Source organism: Emys orbicularis, chromosome 8 (genome assembly GCF_028017835.1).
Source record: "Emys orbicularis isolate rEmyOrb1 chromosome 8, rEmyOrb1.hap1, whole genome shotgun sequence".
Classification (NCBI taxonomy): domain Eukaryota; kingdom Metazoa; phylum Chordata; order Testudines; family Emydidae; genus Emys; species Emys orbicularis.
Window position 1 is genome coordinate 75,758,317 of NC_088690.1, and position 27,370 is coordinate 75,785,686.

A 27,370-nucleotide genomic window follows, 5' to 3' on the forward strand; every position below is an offset into this window, starting at 1 on the left:
GCTATTTTAAAGACATTCAGTGGCAAAAAAAGTGTTAGAAGATTTTTCCAAAGTGAAATATCAGTCCTTTTTTTGAAACTGTATAGCTCATAAATGGATGAACCCCTGAACTTGGAAGAACAAATTCTTCTCTGGCAGAAGTCCACATATGTAAAATTTTAGGCAAAAGGGAACTTTTGTGTGAAAATCAGATGGGAATTAATATTGGCTTTAACAATAGAAAACATTTCCTTCATGGAACTCCCAGTGATTCAGAAGTTTTGTGTCAAATAAATCCATATTTTTCAGTCCAACCTTACTAATACAGACCCAATGTACTAATTTGTATTAAAGAACAATGTACAAAAACAAATTTGAGGTTTGTAAACCCAGTCATTTTAAGCCATGTTTAGCCACAAATAAAAAATAGACATTTTTCAAAAATGAAAAGCCATGAATTTTCTAAAACCCATAATTCAAAAAAAGTTTGTCTGATTAACCTCAAACTTTTCCAGACATTATTCTCTTGATTAACAATGACAATGAGAAAAAAGCTTTTTTCCAGAAAGTTAGACAGGATAAGTCAAAAGCAGACCTATACTGGAAATGGTCTCACAACCTTAACTATACTGTGCCTGATTATGTTCCTGACCCACCCTGTCCAATCTGCCATATCCAGCTGTGGCCATCCCTGATTCTTTATAGGAAGGAGATCAAAACTACAGCCCAACATTCATCAACTAAGAGGTTCCTAGATTAGATAGAAGACAGATTTATGATCCAAAAGGTATAGGATCCAGCCAGAAGAGAAGCCACCTTGCTCTGCTTTTTACCAATAGGAAGGAACTCACTATAATTACGAAAATAACAGGAAAGCTTGGTACCAATGACCACAAGGTTCTTGAATAGAAAAACTTGAGTCCACAGAAAGAGTAGTATAAGAGTATAAGATTTCTGGAAGGCATAAGAAAACTACTGAACAAGGTGCAAATACAGGAAATGTTAAAATCCATCAGAGGGGAACAAGCCTGGAGATTGCTAAAAGAGATGGCAGAATAAAATAGACAATAATTCCTCGGGAGAAAAAAGAATTCAAGGGACAAGGAGCTGCCAGTGTGACAAACTAAAGTTTGGAGGATAAGATCCTGCTCTTCATTTCTTAATGGACCTTCTTTCTCTGTAGTATTTATTTTCCCTCTGATATATGTATACCATCCATTCTTATTCCTCCTAAGCCGTCTGCTAGTATTAAATCATTCTGCTGTTGTGCTGCCCTTTTCTTTTCCTTGAAAATCTCAACTAACTCTTTTTAGTCCTGTTTGCCTGCTTCCCCCTTTTCCATTTCTAGCTCTAGGTTTTGTTGATGTTGTATTGATTCCTGCAGACCTTGAGCAGTTCTTCAAAGAACCACACTGGTCATTTCGTGTTCATTCCATTCTTATTTTGCAGAGGTATTTTAGTGTATGTCCCTGTCACTCACTGGGCCTTTACACCACTGTGAATCAGGAGTAAATCACCAGAAGTCAGTTCCACTGATATTAAACTAGTGTTATAAGAAAAGAATCAAACTCAGTGCCTTTTCCTATGTTTCAGCCTTTTTCAATCCTAGTAGATTTTAATATTTCTTCTCATCAGACCCATCCCTGAAACCTAATATCTTTGTACTGCTCTGTTCTCTGAGCCTATTCCTTACTATACTGAATCTATGTACCCCATATTTACTGATCACACATTCTTTTATTTTCACACTTCCATTATATAAATTGATGGTACATCTTCACCTGGAATGCTGTGTTCATTTTTGGTCACCTCATCTCAACAAAGATGTAGCGGAAATGCAAGGAGTCCCAAGTTGGGTGATGAACATGATTAGAGGCTTGAAAAGACTTCTGTGCTCAGGTGACAATGAAAAGTATAGACTGTTTAGTTTAGGGCAGTGATACTGTACTCAGACTTCAGTGGTTCAGGAGCCAAATTAGTGATCAACATTACCCAAAAGAGCCACAGAGCCACAGTAGTGTGAATTTATTGTTTCATTTACTATAGTACTATAGATTCGTATTTAAACAGTGTGACAAGGGAAATATTTAGGTTTATATATATATATATATATATATATAAAATTCTCACAGCAAAATGACTGACCTAGTATTATTATTTTATAAACTACAATTGGTTAATAACATAGTAAAAGCATTCTGATTGGTTAATAATTAAATCACACAGTATTTTAATATCATGTGCTGCAAAGAGCCACAGGAGACATATTAAAGACCCACTTCTTGGCTCGCGAGCCTCAGCCTGAGTATCACTGGATTAGAGATAAGGGGGCAGAGCTACGGATGTCATAGCTCCACTGAAGTCACTCAAATTGTGATCATTTCTACCAGCTGAGGATCTTCCATATATAAGAGAGGCCACAGGGGTTACGGAACCGGGAGGATGGGAGACAAGGGAGGCTAGTGCCCCCACAATGGAAATATTGCCGAGGTTCCAACCCCACATAAACTTGTGCATGCCCAGGGATGGGGGATGGGGTGGAGGAAAAAGCAGAACTCAGAAAGACTGAAGTGGCCTCCATGGTGCCTAGGCTTAGGCCAGGAAGCAGGATCCAGAGAGGTTAGAATGAGGCCAGGAGCAGGTAGGAGCCCCAGACCCCTTCCTAGCCTCTAACTGCTTCTCCCTCTCCCCCACCCCCCGAGTCTCAGTACCTCTCCTCACTCCCCATCCTATCCCTCCATTCCCCTCATTCACAGGGAGCTTCCACCCTCTCCCAACCCCCATGAGGGAACATGATAGAGGTATATAAAGTAATGAATAGAAATAAGAAGATAAATCAAGTCATCCTATTTAGTCTCTCTTATAATATATGAACAAGGGGATATTCAATGAAACTGAAAGACAGCAAATTTTAAATGGATAAAAGGAATTTTTATATGATGCTTAATTAACTTTTTGAACTCACTGACACAAAATATCACTGTGGCTAAAAGCTTAGTAGTATTCAAAAAGGAATTAGACATTTCTATGGACAGGGACTCTGAACCCACTTTACTAGACACCCAAAAAGCCACAATCCCTTTGTAACCCCCTCGGGGAACAGAGATCATGGCCCCTTTAAAACCTTGTCTTGAGGCAGAGGAAATGCTGGTTGTTCCAGGGGCGTGGAGACAGGGTCGTCCCTAGCTATTTTGGTGCCCTATGCAGCCCCTCCATGGGAGGGGGGGCTGTGTGGGGCCCCAGGCCTCTGTGGGAGGGAATGCAAGGCGGGCTGGCCCCAGGCCTCCATGGGGGAGGGGGGCTGGCCACTTCCTGAGGGAAGTGGAGTGACCCAGCCCCAGCCTGCTCTGCTCCCCTGGCTCCCAGGCTTGGGGAGAGGGGGGAACTGCCCCCCAGCACTCGCCGGCAGCACGGCTGGGAGCCAGGGGAGCGGAGCAGGCTGGGGCCGGGTCGCTCTACTTACTGGTGAGTGCAGGCCCGACCGCTTCTGTAGTCCTCAGAGGAACGGGGGTGGGGCTTGGGCGGGGTGGGGGTGGGGAAGAGGCGGGGCGGGGCAGAGCAGGGGCCCTGTGGAAGAGCCGGAGCAGGGGCTGGAGCAGCATGCAGCTGCGCAGGGCACCAGGAAATTTGGTTCCCCAAATTTCCTGGTGCCTTACGCAGCTGGGTACTTTGCGTATGGGTAAAGATGGCTCTGCTTGGAGAGCGGGAGAGCGACAGGGTGTGTGTCTGTAACTCCAGACAAGAGGGCCTACAGCGAGCAGGCCCTCACATAGCAAAGCAGCCAAGAACCAGCCCAAAGCCTGGAAAGGATGGGGCAGCTGACCGGGGATGCCCCAAGACAAGAGCCAGAAGAAGCACTGTTCCAGGGAGGAATCACCTGAGAAAGACAAACTGGAGCCAGACCTAGTATCACTGCCACCCAGAGCTGTATGGGGCTGTGAGTACTGGGGCTTGTGACTTTTCATTGGGAATAAGGAGGGAGGCTGTAGCTAGCTAAGTGGGAAGGTTGTTGCTCTGTGTGGGTTTGCAGAGAGTGGCAGAAGAGGGCACCAGAGGTGTTTTCTGGGGCAAGTTTACTGGTGCCAAAGACAACTAGGAGTACCCAGTCACTGCTGGACTGGAAATCTGCCCAGGATTCCTGAACTCTGAGTGTAGATGCATTGCTCGGCATCTGCCCTTTCATATTGTGGTACCACTGGTCCCTTGTGTTGGATTTAAGCCTGTTTTACTGCTCTCCCTACCTTTTCCCCTGTTGTTATCTCCATTAATCCCTCTGTAAATAAATATTTCCCTTTCCTATATTCCTTGTATTATTCCAGTGTGTGTGTGTTTAATCTGGGTGGGGGACAGGTGCCCTTGGGGTAGAGGGGAGTTTCCCTGCTGTGTTCCTGCACACACTTTTTCTTGGCCAGAGCCACCTGCAAAGTGGACTCCATCTTGGCCATGAGAGTGCTATAGTTACACCACAATGAAAGGAGAAGGCCATATTGGTTAAAAAATTACCTGGTTTAGCAGGTAAGTGAAGGCAGATATAAGACAAATGGAAGAAAGGGAAAGTTGATAGTAATGAATATAAATCAGAAATTATAGAAAATTAATAAGGGAAGCAAAGGGACACAAGGAGAAATCTATGGCCAACAGAGTTAAGAACAATAAGGTGTTTTTTCAGTGAATTAGGAACAAAAACAATCCTAACAATGGTAGTGGGCCATTTCTAAATGGAAATGGTAGAATTATCATTAATAATGCAGAAAAGACAAAATTGTTCAACAAATATTTCTGTTCTATATTTGGGGAAAACAAAAGAAGTAGTCATATCATAATATAACACTCTTTTCATTCCACTAGTATCTCAGGAGGATGTTAAACAGTGGCTACTAAAGTTAGACACTTTTAAACCAGCAAGTCTGGATAACTTGTACAAAGGGTTTTTAAAGACCTGGCTGAGGAGCTCACTGGACTGTTAATGTTGATTTTCAATAAGTCTTGGAACATCAGGGAAGTTCCCAAAAACTAGAAGAAAGCTAATGGTGAGCCATTATTTTTAAAAGGGCAAACAGAATGACCCCAGTAAATACAGGCCTGTCAATCTCACATCAATCCCAGGCAAAATAATGGAGCAGCTGATACAGGATTCGATTAATAAAGAATTAAGGGTAATATAATTAATGCCAGTCAACATGGGTTTATGGAAAATGGTACTGTCAAACTAACTTGATATCATTGTTGAATAAGATTACAAGTTTGGTTGATAAGGGTAACAGTGTTGATATACTTAGACTTCCATAAGGCATTTTCCTTGGTACTGCATAACACTTTAGTTATAAAATTAACATGGCACACATTAAATGCATTAAAAGCTGGCTACCTGATATGTCTCAAAATGTAATTGTAAATGGGGAATCATCATTGAATGGGTGTAAATATTTCTAGTGGGGTCCCGCAGGGACTGGTTCTTGGTACTACAGTATTTTTATTTTTTATTAATGACCTGGAAGAAAACATAAAATCATCCCTGACAAATTTTGCATATGACACAAAAACTGGGGGAGTGATAAATAATGAAGAGGACAGATCACTGATTCAGAGCCATCTAGATCTCTTGGTAAGCTGGGCTCAAGCAAATAATATGTGTTTTAACTTTTAATATGGCTAAATGTAAATGTATACTTCTAAGAACAAAGAATGTGGGCCATACTTACAGAATGGGGGACTTTATCCTGGGAAGCAGTGACTCTGAAAAAGATTTGGGGTCATGGTGGATAATCAGCTGAACATGAGTTCCCAGTTTAACACAGTGGCCAAAAGCGCTAATGCAGTCCTGGGATGCCTAAACAACTATTGCTGTGGCATACCATTGTACAAGTCTCATCCAGGAAGCCTTTATTCATATGAATAACCCTTTCTTCTGTGAGTAATTTTATTGAAGCAAGAGCTTGGGACATGGCACAGTCAAAATGCAAGTGTATTTCAACTTTCTCACTTCACTGGCACGAATGCCACATTGCATAAAATGTTGCCATCTCTAAGTCTTGCATGACAGTTAAAAAATTCTCTGTTGCTAGGTTTATGTAGTTCTATTTTTAGATGTAACCTAAATAGCAGCTGTAACAACACTAAAGGGTCACTACACTCTGTATGTGCACACACCATACAAGCCTTTCACCAGCCCAATAGTTTTTTTTAAAAATGGGTATGGCACACCCTGGTTAGATCCTGATCCCTGAAACTTTTGCTCAGGTAAACAGTCCTTACTTATGTGACTAATCCCGCTGAAGCTTCTGTCTGTAGCATGGCACAGTTTAAAGGCAGAGTGTAATACTTTTTTCACTTCACTGTCATGCATGCATGCCACATTGCACAAAATGCAGCAATATCTTGAAAGACATATAGTTAAGGTATACCCTACTGCTAGGCTTTATGTAGTTCTAATTTTAGATGTAGCCTAAATATCCTATGTAAAAACACAGAACAGTCTTACATGTGTGTATGTGTAAAGAACATCCAAGACTTTCACATAACTCAACAGTAAAAAAGTACTAACAAAGAAGCCAAACTAAATCATATATATTTCCCCTAAATATAATTTCTAGACGTGTATCCCATTTAATTATCTTCCGGTATATCTAAATATTTAGACATATTTTGGTAAGTGGCAATTCTAATAACTATATGAAGAAAAGGTATTTAAAAAATGGATTTAAGTCCTGCTTTAAATAAAAATATTTGTACAACCTTAATTATTGAGTTTCTACCAGTGCCTTTATATTTAATGTTTTATGGTAGGTATGTATATAGTAATCAAGAGTAATAATACAATCCTATTCAGAAACACATAGTGTCAAATTCTGCCCCTAGGTACATATTTGTAACCACCAAAAAGTCAGTGTGAATGCATCTAAAGGTAGAACTTAAACATTTAACTTTAATTCCAATACAAAAAGATAAGAACAGAGTTGTTCTTTACTAATCAGATGATCCTGTGATTTTCCTATGCACATAAATCACACCTAAATCAATAGGAGTTCTGAGTGTGGATCAGTTTTCCAGAATTACTGCAAATCTTGAAGCCCAAGGTCTTATATACCATAACAGATCACAAGAAAATGTATAGTCTAGTATGTCTTTATCTTGGTAAGGCCTAATTTTATTCTAAATCTCTTTGAATACATAAAGCAAGCAAATTATTGTGTATATTCCAATTACTTTTAGAATTAGCATCATTTGAATGGACTTCAATACTGTAAAAACACATAACTTATGCTATATGCATAGTTAATTCTTAGGTAGACTAATCCACATTTTCAGCAACAATAAAATCAACAATAATAACTAACTGACAGCACTCCATTTTTAAGAGTTGACACTGCTATTTTTGTTGGTGCCTTTGGTTCATTTGCTCAACTTTGCTCTACTCATCCCAGATATAACCTTTGGCCTTTCACTGGGTTATATCTGGTCTTACCATTTCTGTTTAGTGGATTTTAGCTAAGAAAATAGTCAAAGGACAAATCTGAGATTTGTTTTGCCTCTTCTTGGGGGCCCATAAGAATAAGTGTATCACATTTCAAGATTCTAGTTTAAAAATGCACATGAAAGGTTGAAATCTAATAAGGAAGACTGATGACCTTTTCATGATCTGTGGTGGAAAGCTCAATGGTTAATTTGTGGTTTCTTACTATTCAGTGCTATACTGAAATAATGAACCCTATAAAATAATAATGAGATTCTAGCTCAATAGGAACATGGAAGTTAACTGTGTCAGTCAGTCACCCGAGTACAATTATCTGTAGTACTATCACTCCTTTACACTTATGTACCATTTTCTATTGAAGCAAGTGACTTTAAAACATGAGGTTGTTCTTGCAGCAACCCTGTGGGTTAGGGAAGTTCCAGAAAACTTTTGATAACTCTCCCTTAAACTATTCTAAGCTGGGTTGTTTTACAAATCCTAAAACTGAATTGTCAGTGATGTTTCCAGTCCAAGCTCCCCAAATGCAGAGTATCCAAAATATCCTCTTGATGCTCCTAATTGCTATTTTCTTGGACCACACAAGTTCTTACCAAAAGCTTTTGAAAATTCTGGGTTTTGTAAAATTCATTGATTGTATTCCTTCATTGCTTGGTGGTAGATCTCTGAAATGAGTGACCATTTATCAGCACAGTAATCAGTAAGAGGACTTTAAATCTGCTACCACTTTGATAATAAAACTAGTGGGGTAATTGTGAGTAAACCAAACAATGACAAACATTTAAACCTATAGCTGTCATAGTTATGCAGGCCACAATTTTAATGAATAATTAGAGGGGTTCAGAGAAAGGCAATAAGAATGATTAGGGACATGGAAAAATCTTCTATATGAAGAGTGATGGAAAAGAACGGAATTGTTTACCTTAGATGAATAAAAAAGACATGATATAAGAATATTAAAATGGAATGAACTAGAAGGTAGATATGGTGGCTCTGTTCTCCTTGTGTCATAACACAAGAACAAGGATATATTCAACTCAGTTAAAAGGTGGAAATTCAAAACTCATAAAAGGAAATACATACTGTGTGAAAAAGTAATTAGACTACAGAACTCATTGTCAAAGGAAGTCATTGAGGCCAGGAATTTAGCAAAATTCAAAAAGGGACTGAAATATTATATAGGTAACAGAAATATCCTATGTTATCAAACTTAATGACAACAACGATTTTGGAAATGATATTAAACATACTTCAGGGCTGTAGCCAATCTGTAACTATTAGTATTTGCCTACACAGAAAAAAAAGTGGCAGTGAGTCTCTGAGCACAGGTCAATTGACTGGGGTGGAGGGGCTCAGTCTGCAGGACTAAATATAGCAATGCAGACTTTGGGGCTGAGGCTGAAGCCTGGAGTCTGAGTTCCTCCTTCTCCAAGGATTTCGGAACCAGAGCTCCAGCCCCAGCAGGAATGTCTACACTGCTATTTTTAGCCTCACAGTACAAGCCCAAGTCAGTTGACCCAGGCTCGCTGCCCCGGGGACAGAGTTGCTGTGTAGACGTACCCTTAGAGACCAGGGTGAGACCCTAATGTGGGGGGAAGATTATTCCATATCTGTCTACTGTGAGGCACTTACACCTTCATCAAAAGCATCTGGTACATGCCACTATCAGAGACAGGACAGTGGAGTAGTTAGGTCTCAGGATTGTTCCAATATGGTAACTTCTATGTTCCTACAAATGACTAGTCATTTTGTCACCTCTGTCTTTGGGTGTCCAACTGGAAACACCTTAAACATAGCTGATTTTCAGAAATTGGGTAATCAAACTAATAAGGCTCTTTTAAGTTGTCTCAGATTGGACATTTTGTCACTTTTAAAATTCTTAGCCATAAGCCATAAAGTCTAACTGAAGATACCATTACTTTCTAGTGATTGCTGGTACAGTATACTGGACATAGCCCAATATTTTGTGTATCAACCCAATCAAATTAGTGAAAAGCAGATAAATGCATATAGCTCAGACTAAAGTTAGTGCTTTCGTGATGCATAATTGCAAACTGCAGGTTAGTTTTGATTATAGATAAACATTTAGAACTTTTACCATCCTCAGAGCCTCTCAAAGTTATGCAGGAGCATTAATTAAAACTCATAAGACATCTCGCAAAAAGGTATCATCATTATTTTGCTGATTGGGAAACTGAAGCGTAAGAAACTGGCCAAAGGTCACTGAGCAAGTCAGTGACATCCTAGTGACACCATTCTACTTTCTTGACTCACAGTCCTGTGCTGCAATCTAACAAAATGATTCCTCCTCAGAGGGAGGTCACTTGTATTGTGACAGGACCAGAAATTATTTTGAGTTTCACAAAATCCTCATATTATTTGTAGAAGATATAATTGAACTGCAAATCTAAAGCTTTGAGGGTGGAGCCTGAAGGAGCTGGGCAACTAATTCCTTTAGGTACCTTGGAAAAGTCACATTAGTACTTTAAAATATCACCTTTTCATATGACATTATTTTCTCTCTCACCATTTCCCTCCCTAAAGGGAAACTCTCAATAAGTGGAAAATTTTAGAATCTAGAAAGTTCAGGTGGCATCTCTCTTTTTTGGATTTTTTTGTTCTCATGCTCTAGATATTAGATAGTTGAACACATAAGTCAATTTACTTTTCACTTATTTCACAACCTCTTTTCATCTAATTGTTGTTTGGTGAACTTGTACATAGAGTACATAGTTCCCTCAGCCTGAGCACCATCTGACTTTATATGGCATACTGTGTCCATGCTACATTCGAAGGTATTTTTTTTCTCATATAGTTCTTCGGTTTAAAACAGAATTAGGAGATCCTGATTAGAAATATATTAGGCGATTTCATTTTGCTAGTGTTAACATAATGGCATCTGCTATCCTGTGATTAAATCATTTCCCTAAACTTCGCTTTTTTACAGAATTAACACTGGAACCGCTGGGTAAGTAGATTTAAAACCAAACAGTCCACGTACCTTTAGGTTAAATGGGGATAATTTAAACAAAAACTACTTACCACTAGAATAGCATTAAAGTGATCGCTCTTCACCTTCCGGACTTGAACACAGGCCGTGGGCACTTGTAATCCTGCGCCATTGGAAAGATTTCCAGCGTCTCCATTCAGCAGTAAATTGTTATTGCTAGGACCAACACCCAAAGAAGCTCTGTACAAATAGGTCTGGGTCAGTTTGCCCACTCCTGAGACCTCCACCATGTCAGGTGTTAAATGAGATCTTGGGAGCATGCGCACGTTGAAGCGATACTTGTCATGCTCATCCACTGGGCAGCACCCTGAACAGCAGCCGCTGCGGGAGCGGTTCGTTCTGCAATGGAAAAACCTTGTGAGAAGAAGAAAGAGTATAAAGCCAAGGAACACAAAGGAAATGGAAGCGAGCGAGATGATCAAGTAAAGGTTCAGGCTAGTGAGCTGCTCTTGTCCCTCCATCCCGTCACCGAAGTCAGGGAGGGCCTGGGGAAGGGAGTCAGCCAGCAGGATGCCCAGGGCTACCGTGGAGGAGAGGGACGGCTCCCCATTGTCCTTCACTAGAATGACCACTTTGTGTTTGATGGAATCCGTGGACCTCATGGAGCGAGTAGTCCTGAGTTCTCCTGTATTGGGCAAAACCTTGAATAGGCTGGAGTCGGAAGATTGCTGCAGACGGTAGGAAAGCCACGCGTTCTGCCCGCTGTCCGCATCATCCGCCACCACTTTAGTCACGAGGTAACCGGCATCGGCTAACCTAGGGACTATTTCCACCGCGACCGAGCTGTTCCTGGCCCCAGGGTATAGGATGACCGGAGCGTTGTCGTTCTGATCCGCGATGAATATATTCACAGTTAAGGCCGCACTCAGGGCCGGGGATCCGTTGTCCTTGGCTATCACTTGAAAATGAAAACTCCTGAGTTGTTCATAGTCAAAGGTGCTTTTTGCATAGACGTTTCCATTCTCTGAGTTAACGGATAAAAAACTGGACAAGGAGCTACCTGCAATGTCGACGTCCCTGAGCGCATAAGAGACCTGGCCATTCCCGCTAATGTCGGGGTCAGATGCTGACACCCGGAACAAAGATGCTCCAGGATGATTGTTCTCCGTCACAGAGATGTCACAGGACTGTCTGGCGAACTTGGGAGGGTTATCGTTCACGTCGGAGATTTGCACCAATACTGTCTTTTGGGTGACGATTGGCGGGGAACCAAGGTCTGTGGCGGTGATGGTGATGTTATATTCACTGACCAATTCTCGGTCCAGAAGTCCATCAGTGACCAAACTATAGTAATTGTCGAAAGAGGGTTTTAGTTGGAAGGGAATGTTAGCGGGGATCTGGCAAGTTACCTTCCCGTTCTCTCCAGGGTCTTTATCCAGAACACTCAAAAGAGCTATCACAGTGCCGGGCACAGCGTCTTCGGGGATGGGACTGGAAAGAGACCTGACTGTAACCTCTGGGGCATTATTATTTACATCAGTGACCTCCACCAGCAATTTAGCTGTACTGGACATTCCAAACGCACCTTTATCCCTTGCCTCAATGAACATCTCTAGAACAGGTCTCTGAACATCTAGAATGCCATTCACTTTTACCTCCCCGGTCTGGGGGTGGATTAGGAATAGTCTCTGTAGATCAGCAGAAGTGCTATTGCTAAAGGAGTATCTGATCTCTCCATTTTGACCTTCGTCTAAGTCAGTGGCATGTACTTTGGTTACCAACGTGCCGTTGGGGGAGTTTTCCAAGATACTTGCCCTGTAGAGCGAATGTTCAAACGCTGGAGCGTTATCATTGGTATCAAGAACAGTCACAATGACTTGGGCGTCACCGGACCTCTCGGGATTCCCACCATCTTTGGCTGTAATTACAAGTCTGTGGGTGGATTGCAGCTCCCTGTCTAAGGGCTTCTCCAGCACCAGTTCGGGGTACTTACTCCCATCCCCGCGTGTTTGCATTTCCAGTCGGAAATGTTCGTTAGGGCTCAGAGAATAAGTCTGGACACTGTTGGTGCCTTCATCAAAGTCTTGGGCATTCGGGAGTGTAAATCGAGCCCCAGGAGATAAAAACTCGGCTACATTTAAGTGATATTCATTTAAAGGGAACCTGGGGGAGTTGTCATTTATGTCCTGTATTTTAAATTCCATTTTATAAAGCTCTAGAGGGTTTTCTAGCACAAGTTCGTAATTCAGAAAACAGGTAGTTTTTAATTCACAAACCTGCTCTCTGTCTATGGGCTCATTAACTGACAAAGCCCCCGTGCTTACATCCAAATTAAAATATTGCTTACTTGAACTGGTGAGCATGCGAAATTTCCGGAGTGAAAGTGTAGTTGCATCTATTTCTAAATCCTTTGCTATATTCCCAACAGACACACCACGTTCAGTTTCTTCGGAGATGGAATACTCTATTTGCCCATTCACGGTGTAGGAAATAAGGCAGAACACCATTAAATGGACCCGCATTCTTCCTTCCCTGGCTCAGCTCCCTGCAGACGGTTTCAACAGTAACATAATCCAATATCTCAGCAAAGAGCTGAAGTTACCACAGCAAAGCAAAGTGGTAAAATAGTAAAACAAAAAACAAAAAGAAAAAACCCACAAAATAGTTTTCTAAAATGTGGGAAAAGAGCATATGCTCTTCCTTATGCTCCCTGAAATCATCACCGGGTTATCTGCTGCTGAGCCAGCCACTGCCAGCTCTTTTATATTGCAGCTGGCTTTGCTATATGTTATCATGTGGATGGAAACGATCGTCTATTACACTTGGGTACCTTACTGGTGGACAGCGCCACCTAGAGGTCTAACAGCTGTCATGACAGCTAGTAAAGAACAGTCTCCGCCACAGCACTGGATTAAAGAAAAGTGTTAAAATGTTACAGAATAAATAGATCGTATCCTTCTAAATGCCCTCAGAGAACATTTTGGAGCTATTTTTGAAAGCCGGATATATTTCCACGAATGACAAACTTGGAACAGACGCGGAAAATTCTCCCTGCCAGAGATCCTGCCGATTCCGTACACATCTGCAACATAACAGCCAGCATTAGCAAGGGAAAACGCCCAAGCCGTGCTGTCAGTACATCTAGGCGTAGAAGTGACGTGTGAAAGGGAAGTAACAGCTCTCATTTAACAGAGCTCACCACTGCCCTAGCAAGCTCCTGGCTTAGCACAAAATTCTTCCGCTTCTTAAAATGCCATTTGAAAAACGTAAAAGTCATCTTTGTCTCTAACTAATTTCAGTGGAGTGGTTTTATTATGAGCTCTTCCCGCCCACTTCTTTTTGCTTACTTCTGAGCTCACTTACTAATGTAAATGAACTTGGATTATTCGGGAGAAAGGAGAATGATCACCGCACTAAGATTCTGATCCTATGACCACTGAAATCAATGGCAAAGCTCCCATTGACTTCAACAGACGCAGGATCAGGCCCTGAATTTCTAGCTGTACAACTCTTGCAGTTTGCACTGGGATCTGCTTCTCTTAACCGAGTTATGTGCAGGAGGGTAGGTGCCCCCATCAATACTTCCTTGTATGTTTATTAAAAGTGTTACAGATCTCAATGACCTTGCACTTTGCTCTGTAAATAAAGGGAGAGAGTGATTAAAACCGATTCGCGGGTGGCACAAAAACTATTTATTACTCCGAAAGCATATGAAGAAGTTACCCACCCACGTGCTTTCCTTAGGATGTTGGTCCAGTGGGAGAGCCAGAAAGACATCGGGTTCTAAGAACACAGAGTAGGGTCTGGATACAAAGTGGGGTATGAGGGAGATCACTCTTAGCAAGACTCGGATCTCTTTCGCAGACTATTTTCCTGCAAGGGGACAGCTGAAATTCTGCAATACTTTATGTGGTTGGGCTGCCAGTTTAACTCACCAGGCTAAAGGAAAAACCCTCGCTCCTCAGAACTTCTGACATTAATGATGTCATCAGTGATATTTTTACATTTGTTTTTGTTTTGAGAGTTGACGTTATGGAAAATCTGCGGCTTTTGGATCCAATGACTCGGTCTTGAGGTATTTAGCAGGGATGACTTGAAGAGCTCCCATGGCTATGACTACTTTGACATCAATCCATTGGACTCAGCTTATGAACTCCTTGCTCACATTGGTGAACTCTTCCTCACACCAGTAGCTCTGCTAAAGTTAATGGGACTACTCGAGTGAGTAACGCCTCACCAGGATGAGTAACGAACGGTGTCACAATCTGCTGCTTAAAGTTGCAAACCTAAAACCAATCCTCTCTGTTAATTGAAAACAGCAGCAATGTAATCGAACTGATCCAAATAAAGAGCACTATTAAATGTTCAACTGATCCTTAGCAAAAATATTTCTCTTCCTTAAGAGTTAAACTGTCTTCACAACAGAAAAGCTGACGATAAAATAATATTTTAGCCTAAGTGTAACTCTGATGTTCACTAGTTAATGTAGTCTCTTGCCTCAGTTTCATTCACTGAGTTCTTTTCCTTTCTAGATATAAACTTGAAAATGAGATGGATTGAAAGTGCTATTTACCGTTAACGTTGCATTAAAGTTCTGCTAGGTTAGAAATACAACTTATGGAGAATGGATTGCAAACAGGCCATAAAGCCACCGACATCCAAAAAAACTTCACTTCTTCTTCCCACCGGGGATTCGGGTAGTAAATAATATTTTGAAAGGGGACCAATGAAGTCTTTACAGACACCGGAGTCCTAAGTAAGACATTTCTTCTGTACAAGACTTTTCTTCTGGGAGCGGCGCTTTGGTGCAGGTAGGACTGAAAAACACAAAACCAACCCGGAAATGGAAACCATGTTGCTGAATAAACAGAAGCTGAGACTGACAGTAGCATTTACTTAATTTCCTGCCACCTCACTAAAATCCAGAAGGACGTGAGTCAGGGAAGAACAAGCCAATAGTGACCGTGACTGAGAGAGCTGGTTCGCCATTACCATTGGCCGTCCTGGGTGCTCTGGAGTCAGAGGAAAGAGGCGCAGAACTGGGCTCAGTTGGCTGTAACAAATCATAACCGTCTCAAACATCTGGCTGAGCGTCCATTCAGTGCCACAGTTAGGATCACCAGGTAACCTTCCTGTGCGCACCACGTCCAGAGCTACCAGGTGTCCCGTTCCCAGAAAGGGAGTATCACCGCGGCGTTGTAATTCGGATCTACCACATAATGACCACATTTATGGAGCTCCGGAGCAGAGTTAGGCCGGGGCTGTGGGCTTTAACGGATTTGGGAAACCTGAAGATGCTCAGCATAGAATGGCGACTCTGGGAGCGAATGGACACTTCAGACGAGGCAAAGACCCGCGCCAAGAGAGACAGATACTCCCAGGGAGGATTTTGTTAGCACTGGCGGGACGCTCAGGCAGTCCCTGAACAGTGATGCTAATACTCGGACACTGTCTCACGGTCCAGAACCGCATCCGTACCTAGAGAGTGACAGTTCTTCACGGACCTTTCTGTTCCCAAAGACGTCTGGAATCCGCCAGCAAACTCTCTCCTTGATTCCTGAATCTTTGTCCATCACAGTAATTAAAGGCACCCTTCTCCCGGGCGCTCCTTTGTAGGCACTGGGCTGAAAAGACAGGCGAGGACAATTTGGGGAGAGTTCCAGTTCCAGTTCCCCTCAGTTATCTCTACGGACACTGCAATGCCCGGACCTCGCTGACATCCGTCCCGTTAGAGTGGATGTGAAAATTGTATAAAGATGCAGGCGGTCAGAAGCTTCTGCGCATCTGAGCCTAACCTGCGCACTGGTTCAGACCTGGGTGGCTGAATCCCGTGCTACTGCCGAGGCAATACGTCATTCCCCCCAAGGGATCCGGCATAAGGCAACTGCTGTGGCCGAAGTTAGTGAAATGCCTTCAGGAACGCTGCCCCGACAGTAACCCGATCCACACACTGGCTGAACACTGAGGCGTTGTCACCAGCACCCAGGACAGTAACAGTCCAGGTTATCAGAGAGCCTCTGTCTTTTGCAAAGGTGCTTAGCTGGTATATTATCTGCTTTTTACGAGGCTTTACCAATCCTAAAACGAGAAAGCACTTGACATCGCTTCGGGGCTGCAGATCCAATACGAAGAGCTCGTTTTAATGGGGACGTTCGTTAGATTGTCAGAGAATTGCTGCCAACAGTTGGGTCCTCTGTTCTCTCTAGAGGGACAGGCGGCCCTGGAATCACAATCAACCTCGGTAATAGACTCGAATTGTCTGCGTGGGAAATCGGGACTTGTTTATCTGGGTCACTTCGATTTGAATGGACAGAACTTGTAGGGGATTTTCCATTACCGCTTTCGGGTGCAAAAAGCAGATTACTTTGGAGTCACACGTGGCTTCTTGGTCTATGGTACAAATAATGCCCCGTGTCTGAAATCAGTTGTGAGCAGCTCCGGCTCATGCTGGAGACGTGGGGGTCCCAAAATCTGCAATCCCTAAATCCTTAGAAAAATTGCCCGAAACGGATCGCAGCTCGAATGCTTCAGGAACACATTAAAGCCGGACCCTCAATATCTCAGCAAACCTGCAACAAGAGGAAATCAGGCAGAACTGCCGCACTTGGGTGGGTAAATGGCTCGTTGAAAAGGCCATTAAATTAAAGATAGGCTACAGTGTGAAAAACAGCACAAGAGACAACACTCTTGTGTGACTGTCCCTGAGATCTGCAGCTGCAGAGCAGAGTTAGACCCTGAGAACTATTGCATCATGTTAGCGGACAGCGACACACACTCTGCCAGTAGAAGGAGAAACTTCCCCTCGGATACAGAGGCCGAAGAGGCGCCTCCTATTGGATCGGATTGGTGTAGCATTTCTTTAATCGAAGCGATCGATTCAGCCGTAAAAATAACAGGAGTACTTGTGGCACCTTAGAGACTAACAAATTTATTAGAGCATAAGCTTTCGTGGGCTACAACCCACTTCTTCGGATTCAGCCGTGTGCATCCGTGAAAGCTCACAGCCTTTAAAAATGGAAAAGACAACTTACATTCTTTGATGTTGCTTCTAAAGGGGGAAATACATCCTATAATTTAGTAGCGGTACTTTCTCAGGTACCCAGTCAGGCTAAAATCACATTAAAAGAAAAAGACGTGGGCCTGAGATTTCCTGAATTAAAGCGAAATTAATTCAGGAATATTCCTGCAGCAATACGATTAGCATTTATCACCCTTTTTGCTTGATCAGAGAAAAGGAATATGATTAGAATGTGATATAATGAGCTAGTTATGCAGAAATATCAAATGGAAAAATATAATCAAGGTTCAATTTTCATTTTAAATATTTGTCTTGTAATAAACAATTAATATTACGTTATTCGTGTTACTTTGCAAGAGGGTGGAACATAATTTATAGCATATTCATTTCAGAAGACCTTCATCCAGTGATATCTATTAAACAGTACAGAGGACATCCACTTTTCACAGCTATTTATATCGTCTAACTTTAGTGGCCGGCAATCTACCTCTCTCTTGCATTTCTAGCTGCCTTCACACAAGGATTTTAATTACAATAATCAATCAAAAGCAAGAGTCGATAAATATGCTGTAAGGTCACATTTTAACTCTTTCTATGCACTCTTACCCCTGCCCTTTCGAGACACTTATTTTATATAGCAGCTAATTCCACAGCACAGTAGAAAAAAAATATTCCAACCAAACAGAGCAGCCTTTACAAAAATTAAATAAACAGTGACACACTCAGAGACGGCTTTCAACGTGAGCCCACGTGTCGCAATGAATCTACATTCACTGGAATACAATGAAGCGCTATCAAGAAAAAAGAAAGTAAAAAATCTCTGGCAACTAGTAAAGTCTGCCTAACCTAAAATACCTTCCTGTTGAAACTGTATTTTAATCCTCCCCCCTTTTCTGATTTCCCACCCCCACATTTCTGAAGACGATGCGCCTTTCACCACCTAACAAAAAACAAAAGTTATCATCTGATGATTATTCAGAGGCTTGTGTGAAATCATTCCTCCTCCCAATCCAGTTCGCAGTTGACAGGTGTTCAAACAAACAAACAAATTCCCCACCACTAGCATGATTTGTCAGTATCAGCACAAAAGCCAAGGTCTGAAAGGAGAGGGACCGATCTCCCCTCTTCAAATGTAATTTTCCTCCCAGTTTACAGTTAAAGAACACGGCTGGATAGTGTGCGGAGGCTTACTGTATTGCTCCCATAGTCTACCTGATCTGTGGTAAGAAGACTTAAGTCCTCTGAGCTGTCAATATGATACTTAATTTACACTAAAATCCCCTATGTAAAATATTAAAAATAAATATCTCTATCTGTCTCTTGATGTCACCTGTGTAAAATAATACCTTCTCTTGATTTTATCCACCCCTTTAATACATTTGAAAATCTGTTATGCAATGTTAATATCTGTACTTTTGTAATTAGAATATATCCTTAATATTGCCTTATAATTTATAAACAATCTCAGATTTGATATCAGCTTCCTCACTCTCTTCCACACCATCTCTAGGGCAATGATATTCTTTTTTATCCAATAATGACCAATGTATCGCAAATGTTTCATACAAAATAACTGTAACAAATACCTTAATTTCACACACAAACACTAAGTGAGTTTGGGTGTGAAATTGTATATCGTGTATATTTTCTTCAATATGTTGCACTGATATTACAATATATATATTGTTAGCCTTTTCAATGCCTCTGTACCTGGGAATAAGTTATTTTATTTTTTACCTTTTTCCAGAATAATCCACAAATCAGGTCCCTGATCAGTATGCTGTATTTTTAATTTAATTTAATTTATGTATTACTTACTTATTCAGATCACACTACTTAACTTGACTTCTTGTTTCCTGTAAATGGGATGAGTTCCTACCTAATCCTCACCAGAACACACGACCCTGAGTCAGTATCCAAACTTGTCCCCTTCCAAGTGTTGAAGAATTTCCAGACAATGTCTGAAAAAAAATTACTGCTCAATCAGTTCCTGGTTTGTCTTTCCTCTTAATAATACTTTGCACTTCTTATAACATCTTTCACCCAATAATTTCAAAAGGCCTGACTCAAAGCCCATTGAAGTAAATGGAAAGACTCCCACTGATTTCACTTGGCTTACAATCAGCCCAAAATGATGTGCAAAGATAAATTAATTAATCCTCAGAAGATCCTTGTGAAGATGTTTATTAGTAACCTAAACGTACCAATAGCTGAGACGCAGAGGGGGGTAATCACCTGTAATGAATCAAAAGGGAACCTAGGGGTTTTGGGTCCCCAGCCCTGACCAAATGTCCTAAGCATTTAATAAAATACTATAAAGTAGCTGTGGTTGCTTATCTTAAATACATTATTGAAAGTGCATTAGGTTTTGAAAAAAATCACTAAGTTACTTGCTGGTTTTCCTCAACATTAAGGGATATGTGCAACTTTGACCCGAAACAGGTCTACACTTAAAACTCTGCATCCGGTACAGCTGCACCAATATAGCTACGCTGCTGTAGCTGCAGTGCTGTACCGTTTTAATGAAGACGCTCTAGTCTAGGAGAGGGGAGAGAGCTCTCCAGCTGATGGTTAATCCACCTCCATCAGAGGCCGTAGCTATGTGGATGGGAGAAGCTCTATGCCCACATAGCACTGTTTACACTTGCGATTATGTTGGTGTAACTAGGAGGCACCAGGGTGTGGATTTTTCACACCCCTGAGCCATGCAGTTATACAGGAGTAATTCTGTAGTGTAGCCCTGCCCTTAGTTTAGCAACCTTTTAATAGCTGTTTATATCAGATGTGCTATCTCCCTTTTCAAAAATTTATCCCTGCTTTCTCACTGATCTAAAGATGGATATGAAATGCTTACTGAGAGACATAGAATACCACTAGAAGTTCATTTAGTCTGACCTCCTGTATCTCACAGGCCACCATCACCTCTGGCACACTAAACCCAACAAAGGAAATAAGACCAAAGTAAATGAGACCCACAGGAGACTAGACTATTATGAGCAACAGGCAAATAATAGAATGGACCAAGGTGCACCAGTGCTGAAGGCTCCTGCAACAGCAGGGAAATAATTAAATGAGATATACCCAGATAATCCTGGCAAGTGACCCACAACCACACTCTGTAGAGCAAAGTGAAAAAAAAATCAAGGTCACTGCCAATGAGATTTGGGGGGAAAGGGCCAGGAGAGGATTGGAGCTGCCGCCGGGCCAGGAGCCCAGGGCTGAGGCCGGGGCCACAGGAGTGGGTGGGACCAGAGCAGAACAGAGGGCAAAGTGAGGCTGGGTGGTGCTCCCTCCCCACCTCCTGTGGGGGCTGGCTCGGGCCCTGCCCACTCTCCCCTCAATGTTCCTCCACACCACCCCCACTACATGCATACGATGAAGTGGGTATTTACCCACGAAAGCTCATGCTCCAATACGTCTGTTAGTCTATAAGGTGCCACAGGACTCTTTGCTGCTCCCACAGTTCAGGCACCACTTCCCTAAGTTCTCTGTTTCCAATTTAAAGTGGCCAAAATTGATTTGAAATCATTCTTCTACTTTCATTTACTGTGCTTGGAAAATCCCCTAATATTACTTTAGGTGGTTTCTGTATATCTCCACTTATTACTAAGTTTTGTTCTTCATTTTTATTATTTCTCTGTCTAACTCTACTGATAATCCTCCATCCCATTCTCTTTATATTTTTAAATGTCTTCATTTACACATCTCATTGCCACCCTATTTTATCACTTTGGATTTGGTTGCCCTTTTAGCTGTTTTGAGTTTACTAATGTAAAAATTGGTAGTAACTTCCTGAAAGAGAATGTACCTCAGGAAAATACTGCAAATAACCATATCTTATGGAGTTATGCATGAACATGTATATTCCACGCTGCACTGCTAATCATGAAGTTGAACATTGACTCCAACAAGAATGGCGTCATCTATTTGTATGTGTACAGCTAATTACAATATTCTACAGATGTTGTTGTAGCCACCTTGGTCCCAGGATGCTAGAGAGACAAGGACCAAATTCTCTTGGGGAGAGAGATAAGCTTTCGAGCTTTCAGGACCTGAAGAAGAGCTCTGTGTAAGATGGAAAGCTTGTCTCTTTCCCCAACAGAAGTTGGTCCAATAAAATATATTAGCTCACCCACCTTGTCTCTCTAATATTGTAGAGACACATGCAGACTGTTTTCACAAATATTTTATTTATAGGTATGAGGAAGTAAGTGAATTAAAATATTACTGGAAGAAGGGCAATTCATTGTAAAACTTTTCATGCTTCAAAACAAACTGGTTCTTTATTTTTAAGAGGCTAGAAGGTGGCAACTTTCAGGGGGGAGGGCCTGTTCTCCTTTATCTTCCTCAAATTACAATCAGAAGTACTGCAAGTGTTTAACAACTTTTAAAATATTAAAGGCTGGATTCACCACTGTGTTACTCCAGCACTGAAGTAAATTAATTACTTTAGTATAAAATAGGAGTAAAATAATAGTGAATCAAGCCCTAAATCTTCCCTGTGAAGTGATTGCATTCCCTGGATGATTCAGAGATGTACTCCTCTATCACCAAACTCTTCTCCATATTCAGTTTTGCATATCCAGCAGTCAGTCAAATATATTTTCTTGGATTTCATGTCACTGTCTCAAACTACAAAACTGACAAACCATTATCCTTTTCTGATGTTATCTAAATAAAATATGACCATATAGATCATTGTTGCAACCACTGTTACATATTTGCAGCAAATATTATACAAAGTTTGTTGAGTAAGATGCCTATGAAAAGGTTATGGTTTTCTGGTTATGTTTATGCTTTCTGTAACCATGTATCATTTTTGTATTTGAAGTTATAAATATTGGCTCTACACCTGAAGTTCAAATTAGCCAGCACATCATGGAGGGACTATTCAAATTGAGTGGCCCATCAAAAGAACATTTAACTGACAATGGACCATGGGAGATGCGTATCTACACTTAATGAAATTTCCTGCTGTGACTAGGCGAAATGCATGGACATGTGACTTGCCCATGTGACTCCAAAGTCCATCTTGTTGCTGTAATTTTCCATAGTAAGAACAATGTGTTTCCCTCTGCCTGGCAGAGGATATAAAAGGCCCTGGAAACACCTCCATTTTGTCTTTAATCCTGCTTCTTACCTGTGGAGGAACCTTGCTGTAAATTGAAGCTCTGAACAAAGGACTGAATGACCCATCCAAGCTGTGGATGTACTCCAGAGACTTGACTTAAGATAGCAGTTTATTCCATCACCGCTACAAGCCTGAACCAAGAACTTTGCCATTACTGTATGTAATTGTTTCCTTTAACCAATTTTAACTCTCACCTTTCTTTCTTTCTTTCTTTTTATAAATAAACCTTTAGATTTTAGATACTAAGGGATTGGCATCAGCGTAATCTTTGGGTAAGATCTAAATTGTATATTGACCTGGGTGTGTGGCTGGTCCTTTGGGATCAGAAGAACTTATTATTTTATGAGACTGGTTGTAAAGAACCACTCATCTCTGAATCCAGTGTTTTTGGTGGTGATATAAGAACTGGAATGCCTGAGGAAACTGCCTTTATGTTTTCTTGTTAGCCAGTGTGGTGAAACAGGAGTTTACTTTTGTGGCTGGTTTGGTCTATCTTATAAAAGAATAACCACCAGTTCAGACTCAGAACTTCAAGGCAATTTTTTAGTCTCCTCCTCTTCTCCTCCCCTTTCCAGCCCCTCACTAATTCTTGTCATTTCTTTCCATTTAATATCATCAATATCTTCCTTTCCCTCACTATTCCCACTTGCAAAGCACTTGTTCAGGCCTTGGCAATTTTTCACCTTGATTTATGTAACCTTTTCCTCTTCAACATCCTTACCTCTGACTTTGCATTTCTGCTTCAAAATGCTACTGCTTACATTATCTTCTGCTCTCCATCTATGTCAGTCCTTGCATCTCTTCATTATCTTCCTCATAGTAAATAAAATTCAAGATCCTCATCCCTATTTCCAGCCCTACATAATCTCCCCCCATGTTGTTTCCTTATCCCCAACTTTTCCACTGCACACTTCCCAAATTGCCTTTCCTACTGATCTCTCTCACACTCTTTGCACCACCATACATGCTGCCATTAGCCTTTGAACAGTCTCCCACTACTTGTACACCAAAGACCTTCTTTTCCCTCCCTTCCTCTCCATTTCTTCAATAAATCCTTCCTACTTTCATTGTTTGGTTAACAAAACTCCACAATCCTCCATTTCTCCAATTATTGTGCTGTGTTTTGTCTTGACCTCATTTGTCTTTTCTATGCTATTCTTAATCTGGGTTTGTGACACCTACATACTATTTTGAAGCATTCACTAAAATGCATAGCCAGTCAGACAGATGGATAGCCTATAGCTATCTAAGGGTATGTCTACACTATGAAATTAGGTCGAATTTATAGAAGCCGGTTTTATAGAAATCGGTTGTATACAGCTGATTGTGTGTGTCCCCACATAAAATGCTCTAAGTGCATTAAGTCGGCGGACCGCGTCCACAGTACCGAGGCTAGGGTTGACTTCCGGAGCATTGCACTGTGGGTAGCTATCCCACAGTTCCCGCAGTCTCCGCCGCCCATTGGAATTCTGGGTTGAGATCCCAATGCCTGAATGATGCAAAACAGTGTCGCGGGGGGTTCTGGGTACATGTCGTCAGGCACCTCCCCCTCCATCAGAGCAACGGCAGACAATCGATTCGCGCCTTTTTACCTGGGTTACCTGTGCAGACAACATACCACGCCAAGCATGGAGCCCGCCCAGCTCAGCTCAGCTCACCTTCACCATATGTCCTCTGGGTGCCGGCAGACGTGGTACTGCATTGCTACACAGCAGCAGCTAATTGCCTTTTGGCAGTAGACGGTGCAGTATGACTGGTAGCCTTCATCGGCGATCTGGGTGCTGGCAGACATGGGGCTGGCAGACGTGGGGCTGCATTGCACACAGCAGCAGCCCCTTGCCTTTTGGTAGAAGATGGTATATTACGACTGGTATCCGTCGTCATCGTACTGCAGTGGCTGTCAATCATGGGCACCTGGGCAGACATGCTCAGTCCTATCGAACTGTCTTGATGATGATGGCTATCAGTCGTAGTATGCTATTTTCTGCCAAGCACCCAGTATTTTCTGCCAAGCACCCAGAAGATGCCGAGGGCTATCAGTCATGCTGCACCGTCATCTGCCAGCTTAAGATGTAAAAAATAGATTTGTTCTGTATTCATTTGCTTCCCCCTCCCTCCGTGAAATCAACGGCCTGCTAAACCCAGGCTTTTGAGTTCAGTCTTTGGGGGGGGGGGCATTCTGTGTGACAGTTGTTTGTGTTTCACCCTGATGCACAGCCACCTTTGTTGATTTTAATTCCCTGTACCTGTACGCCATGTCGTCACTCGCCCCTCCCTCTCTCCCTCCCTCCCTCTGTCCGTCAGATACTAGTTTCGCGCCTTTTTTCAGACCAGACGCCATAGCTAGCACTGGGATCATGGAGCCCGCTCAGATCACCGCGGCAATTATGAGCACTATGAACACCACACGCATTGTCCTGGAGTATATGCAGAGCCAGGACATGCCAAAGCAAAACCAGGACCAGCCAAGGAGGCGATTGCAGCGCGGCGACGAGAGTGATGAGGAAATTGACATGGACATAGACCTCTCACAGGCACAGGCCCCAGCAATGTGGAAATCATGGTGTTACTGGAGCAGGTTCATGCCGTGGAACGCCGATTCTGGGCCCGGGAAACAAGCACAGACTGGTGGGACCGCATCGTGCTGCAGGTGTAGGACGATTCCCAGTGGCTGCGAAACTTTTGCATGTGTAAGGGCACTGTCATGGAACTTTGCGACTTGCTTTCCCCTGCCCTGAAGCGCCAGAATACCAGGATGAGAGCAGCCCTCACAGTTGAGAAGCGAGTGGCGATAGCCCTGTGGAAGCTTGCAACGCCAGACAGCTACCGGTCAGTTGGGAATCAATTTGGAGTGGGCAAATCTACTGTGGGGGCTGCTGTGATCCAAGTTGCCAGGGCAATGAAAGACCTGGTGATATCAAGGGTAGTGACTCTGGGAAACGTGCAGGCCATAGTGGATGGCTTTGCTGCAATGGGATTCCCAAACTGTGGTGGGGCCATAGACGGAACCCATATCCCTATCTTGGCACTGGAGCACCAAGCCACCGAGTACATAAACCGCAAGGGGTACTTTTCAATGCTGCTGCAAGCCCTGGTGGATCACAAGGGACGTTTCACCAACATCAACGTGGGATGGCTGGGAAAGGTACATGATGCTCGCGTCTTCAGGCACTCTGCTCTGTTTCGAAAGCTGGAGGAAGGGACTTTCTTCCCGGACCAGAAAATAACCGTTGGGGATGTTGAAATGCCTATCGTGATCCTTGGGGACCCAGCCTACCCCTTAATGCCATGGCTCATGAAGCCGTACACAGGCAGCCTGGACAGTAGTCAGGACCTGTTCAACTACAGGCTGAGCAAGTGCCAAAGGGTGGTGGAATGTGCATTTGGACGTTTAAAAGCGCACTGGCGCAGCTTACTGACTCGCTCAGACCTCAGCGAAAAGAATATCCCCATTGTTATTGCTGCTTGCTGTGCGCTCCACAATATCTGTGAGAGTAAGGGGGAGACATTTATGGCGGGGTGGGAGGTTGAGGCAAATCGCCTGGCCGCTGATTACGCACAGCCAGACACCAGGGCGGTTAGAAGAGCACAACAGGGCGCGGTGCGCATCAGAGAAGCTCTGAAAACGAGTTTTGTGACTGGCCAGGCCATGGTGTGAAACTTCTGTTTGTTTCTCCTTGATGAACCCTCCGCCCCCTCCCCCCCCAGTTCACTCTACTTCCCTGTAAATGAACCACACCACCCTCCCCTCCCCCCTTCGAGCACCGCTTGCAGAGGCAATAAAGTCATTGTTACTTCACATTCATGCATTCTTTATTAATTCATCACACAACTAGGGGGATAATTGCCAAGGTAGCCCGGGATGGGTGGGGGAGGAGGGAAGGAAAAGGACACACTGCAGTTTTAAACTTTAACTCTTATTGAAGGCCAGCCTTCTGATGCTCGGGCAATCATCTGGGGTGGAGTGGCTGGGTGGCCATAGGCCCCCCCACCGTGTTCTTGGGCGTCTGGGTGAGGAGGCTATGGAACTTGGGGAGGAGAGGAGGGCGGCTGTTGCTTACACAGGGGCTGTAGCGGCGGTCTCTGCTCCTGCTGCCTTTCCTGCAGCTCAACCATACGCTGGAGCATATCAGTTTGATGCTCCAGCAGCCGGAGCATCGGCTCTTGCCTTCTGTCTGCAAGCTGACGCCACCTATCATCTTCAGCCCGCCACTTGCTCTGTTCATCCCGCGATTCAGCCCGCCACCTCTCCTCTCTTTCATACTGTGCTTTTCTGTAGTCTGACATTGACTGCCTCCACGCATTCTGCTGTGCTCTGTCAGCGTGGGAGGACATCTGGAGCTCCATGAACATATCATCCCGCGTCCTCCGTTTTCTCCTTCTAATCTTCACTAGCCTCTGTGAAGGAGAAACATTTGCAGCTGGTGGAGGAGAAGGGAGAGGTGGTTAAAAAAGACACATTTTAGAGAACAATGGGTACACTCTTTCACGTTAAATTTTGCTGTTCACATTACAAAGCACATGTGCTTTCGTTACAAGGTCGCATTTTTCCTCTTATATTGAGGGCCTGCCGGTTTGGTGTGAGAGATCACTCACGCAGTGCCAGGCCACAGATTTCGGCTTGCAGGCAGCCATGGTAAGACACAGTCTTTTGGCTTTTTTAACCTTCTTAACATGTGGGAATGGTTTCAAACAGCAGCGCCCTCATTTCCCATATCAAGCACCCATTGGGTTGGCCATTTAAAATGGGTTTGCAATGTAAAAGGAGGGGCTGCGGTTTCCGGGTTAACATGCAGCACAAACCTAACTAACCCCCCTCCC

General features: G+C 42.8%; 2 protein-coding genes across 2 annotated transcripts in view; both read right to left on the minus strand.

Annotated features, from left to right (window-relative positions):
- LOC135882779 (protocadherin alpha-C2-like) overlaps positions 1-27,370 on the minus strand; it is a 185,729-nt gene that overhangs the window by 134,312 nt on the left and 24,047 nt on the right. The window lies entirely within an intron of this gene.
- PCDHAC1 (protocadherin alpha subfamily C, 1) lies at positions 10,454-12,980 on the minus strand. Its single transcript, XM_065409256.1, has one exon. It carries the CDS (start codon positions 12,920-12,922, stop codon positions 10,454-10,456), a length of 2,469 nt encoding a protein of 822 aa, XP_065265328.1. The 5' UTR covers positions 12,923-12,980.

Excerpts from the sequence above, each read along its gene's own strand:
- PCDHAC1 (XM_065409256.1), bottom strand. The coding sequence starts at position 12,922 with ATGCGGGTCCATTTAATGGTGTTCTGCCTTATTTCCTACACCGTGAAT.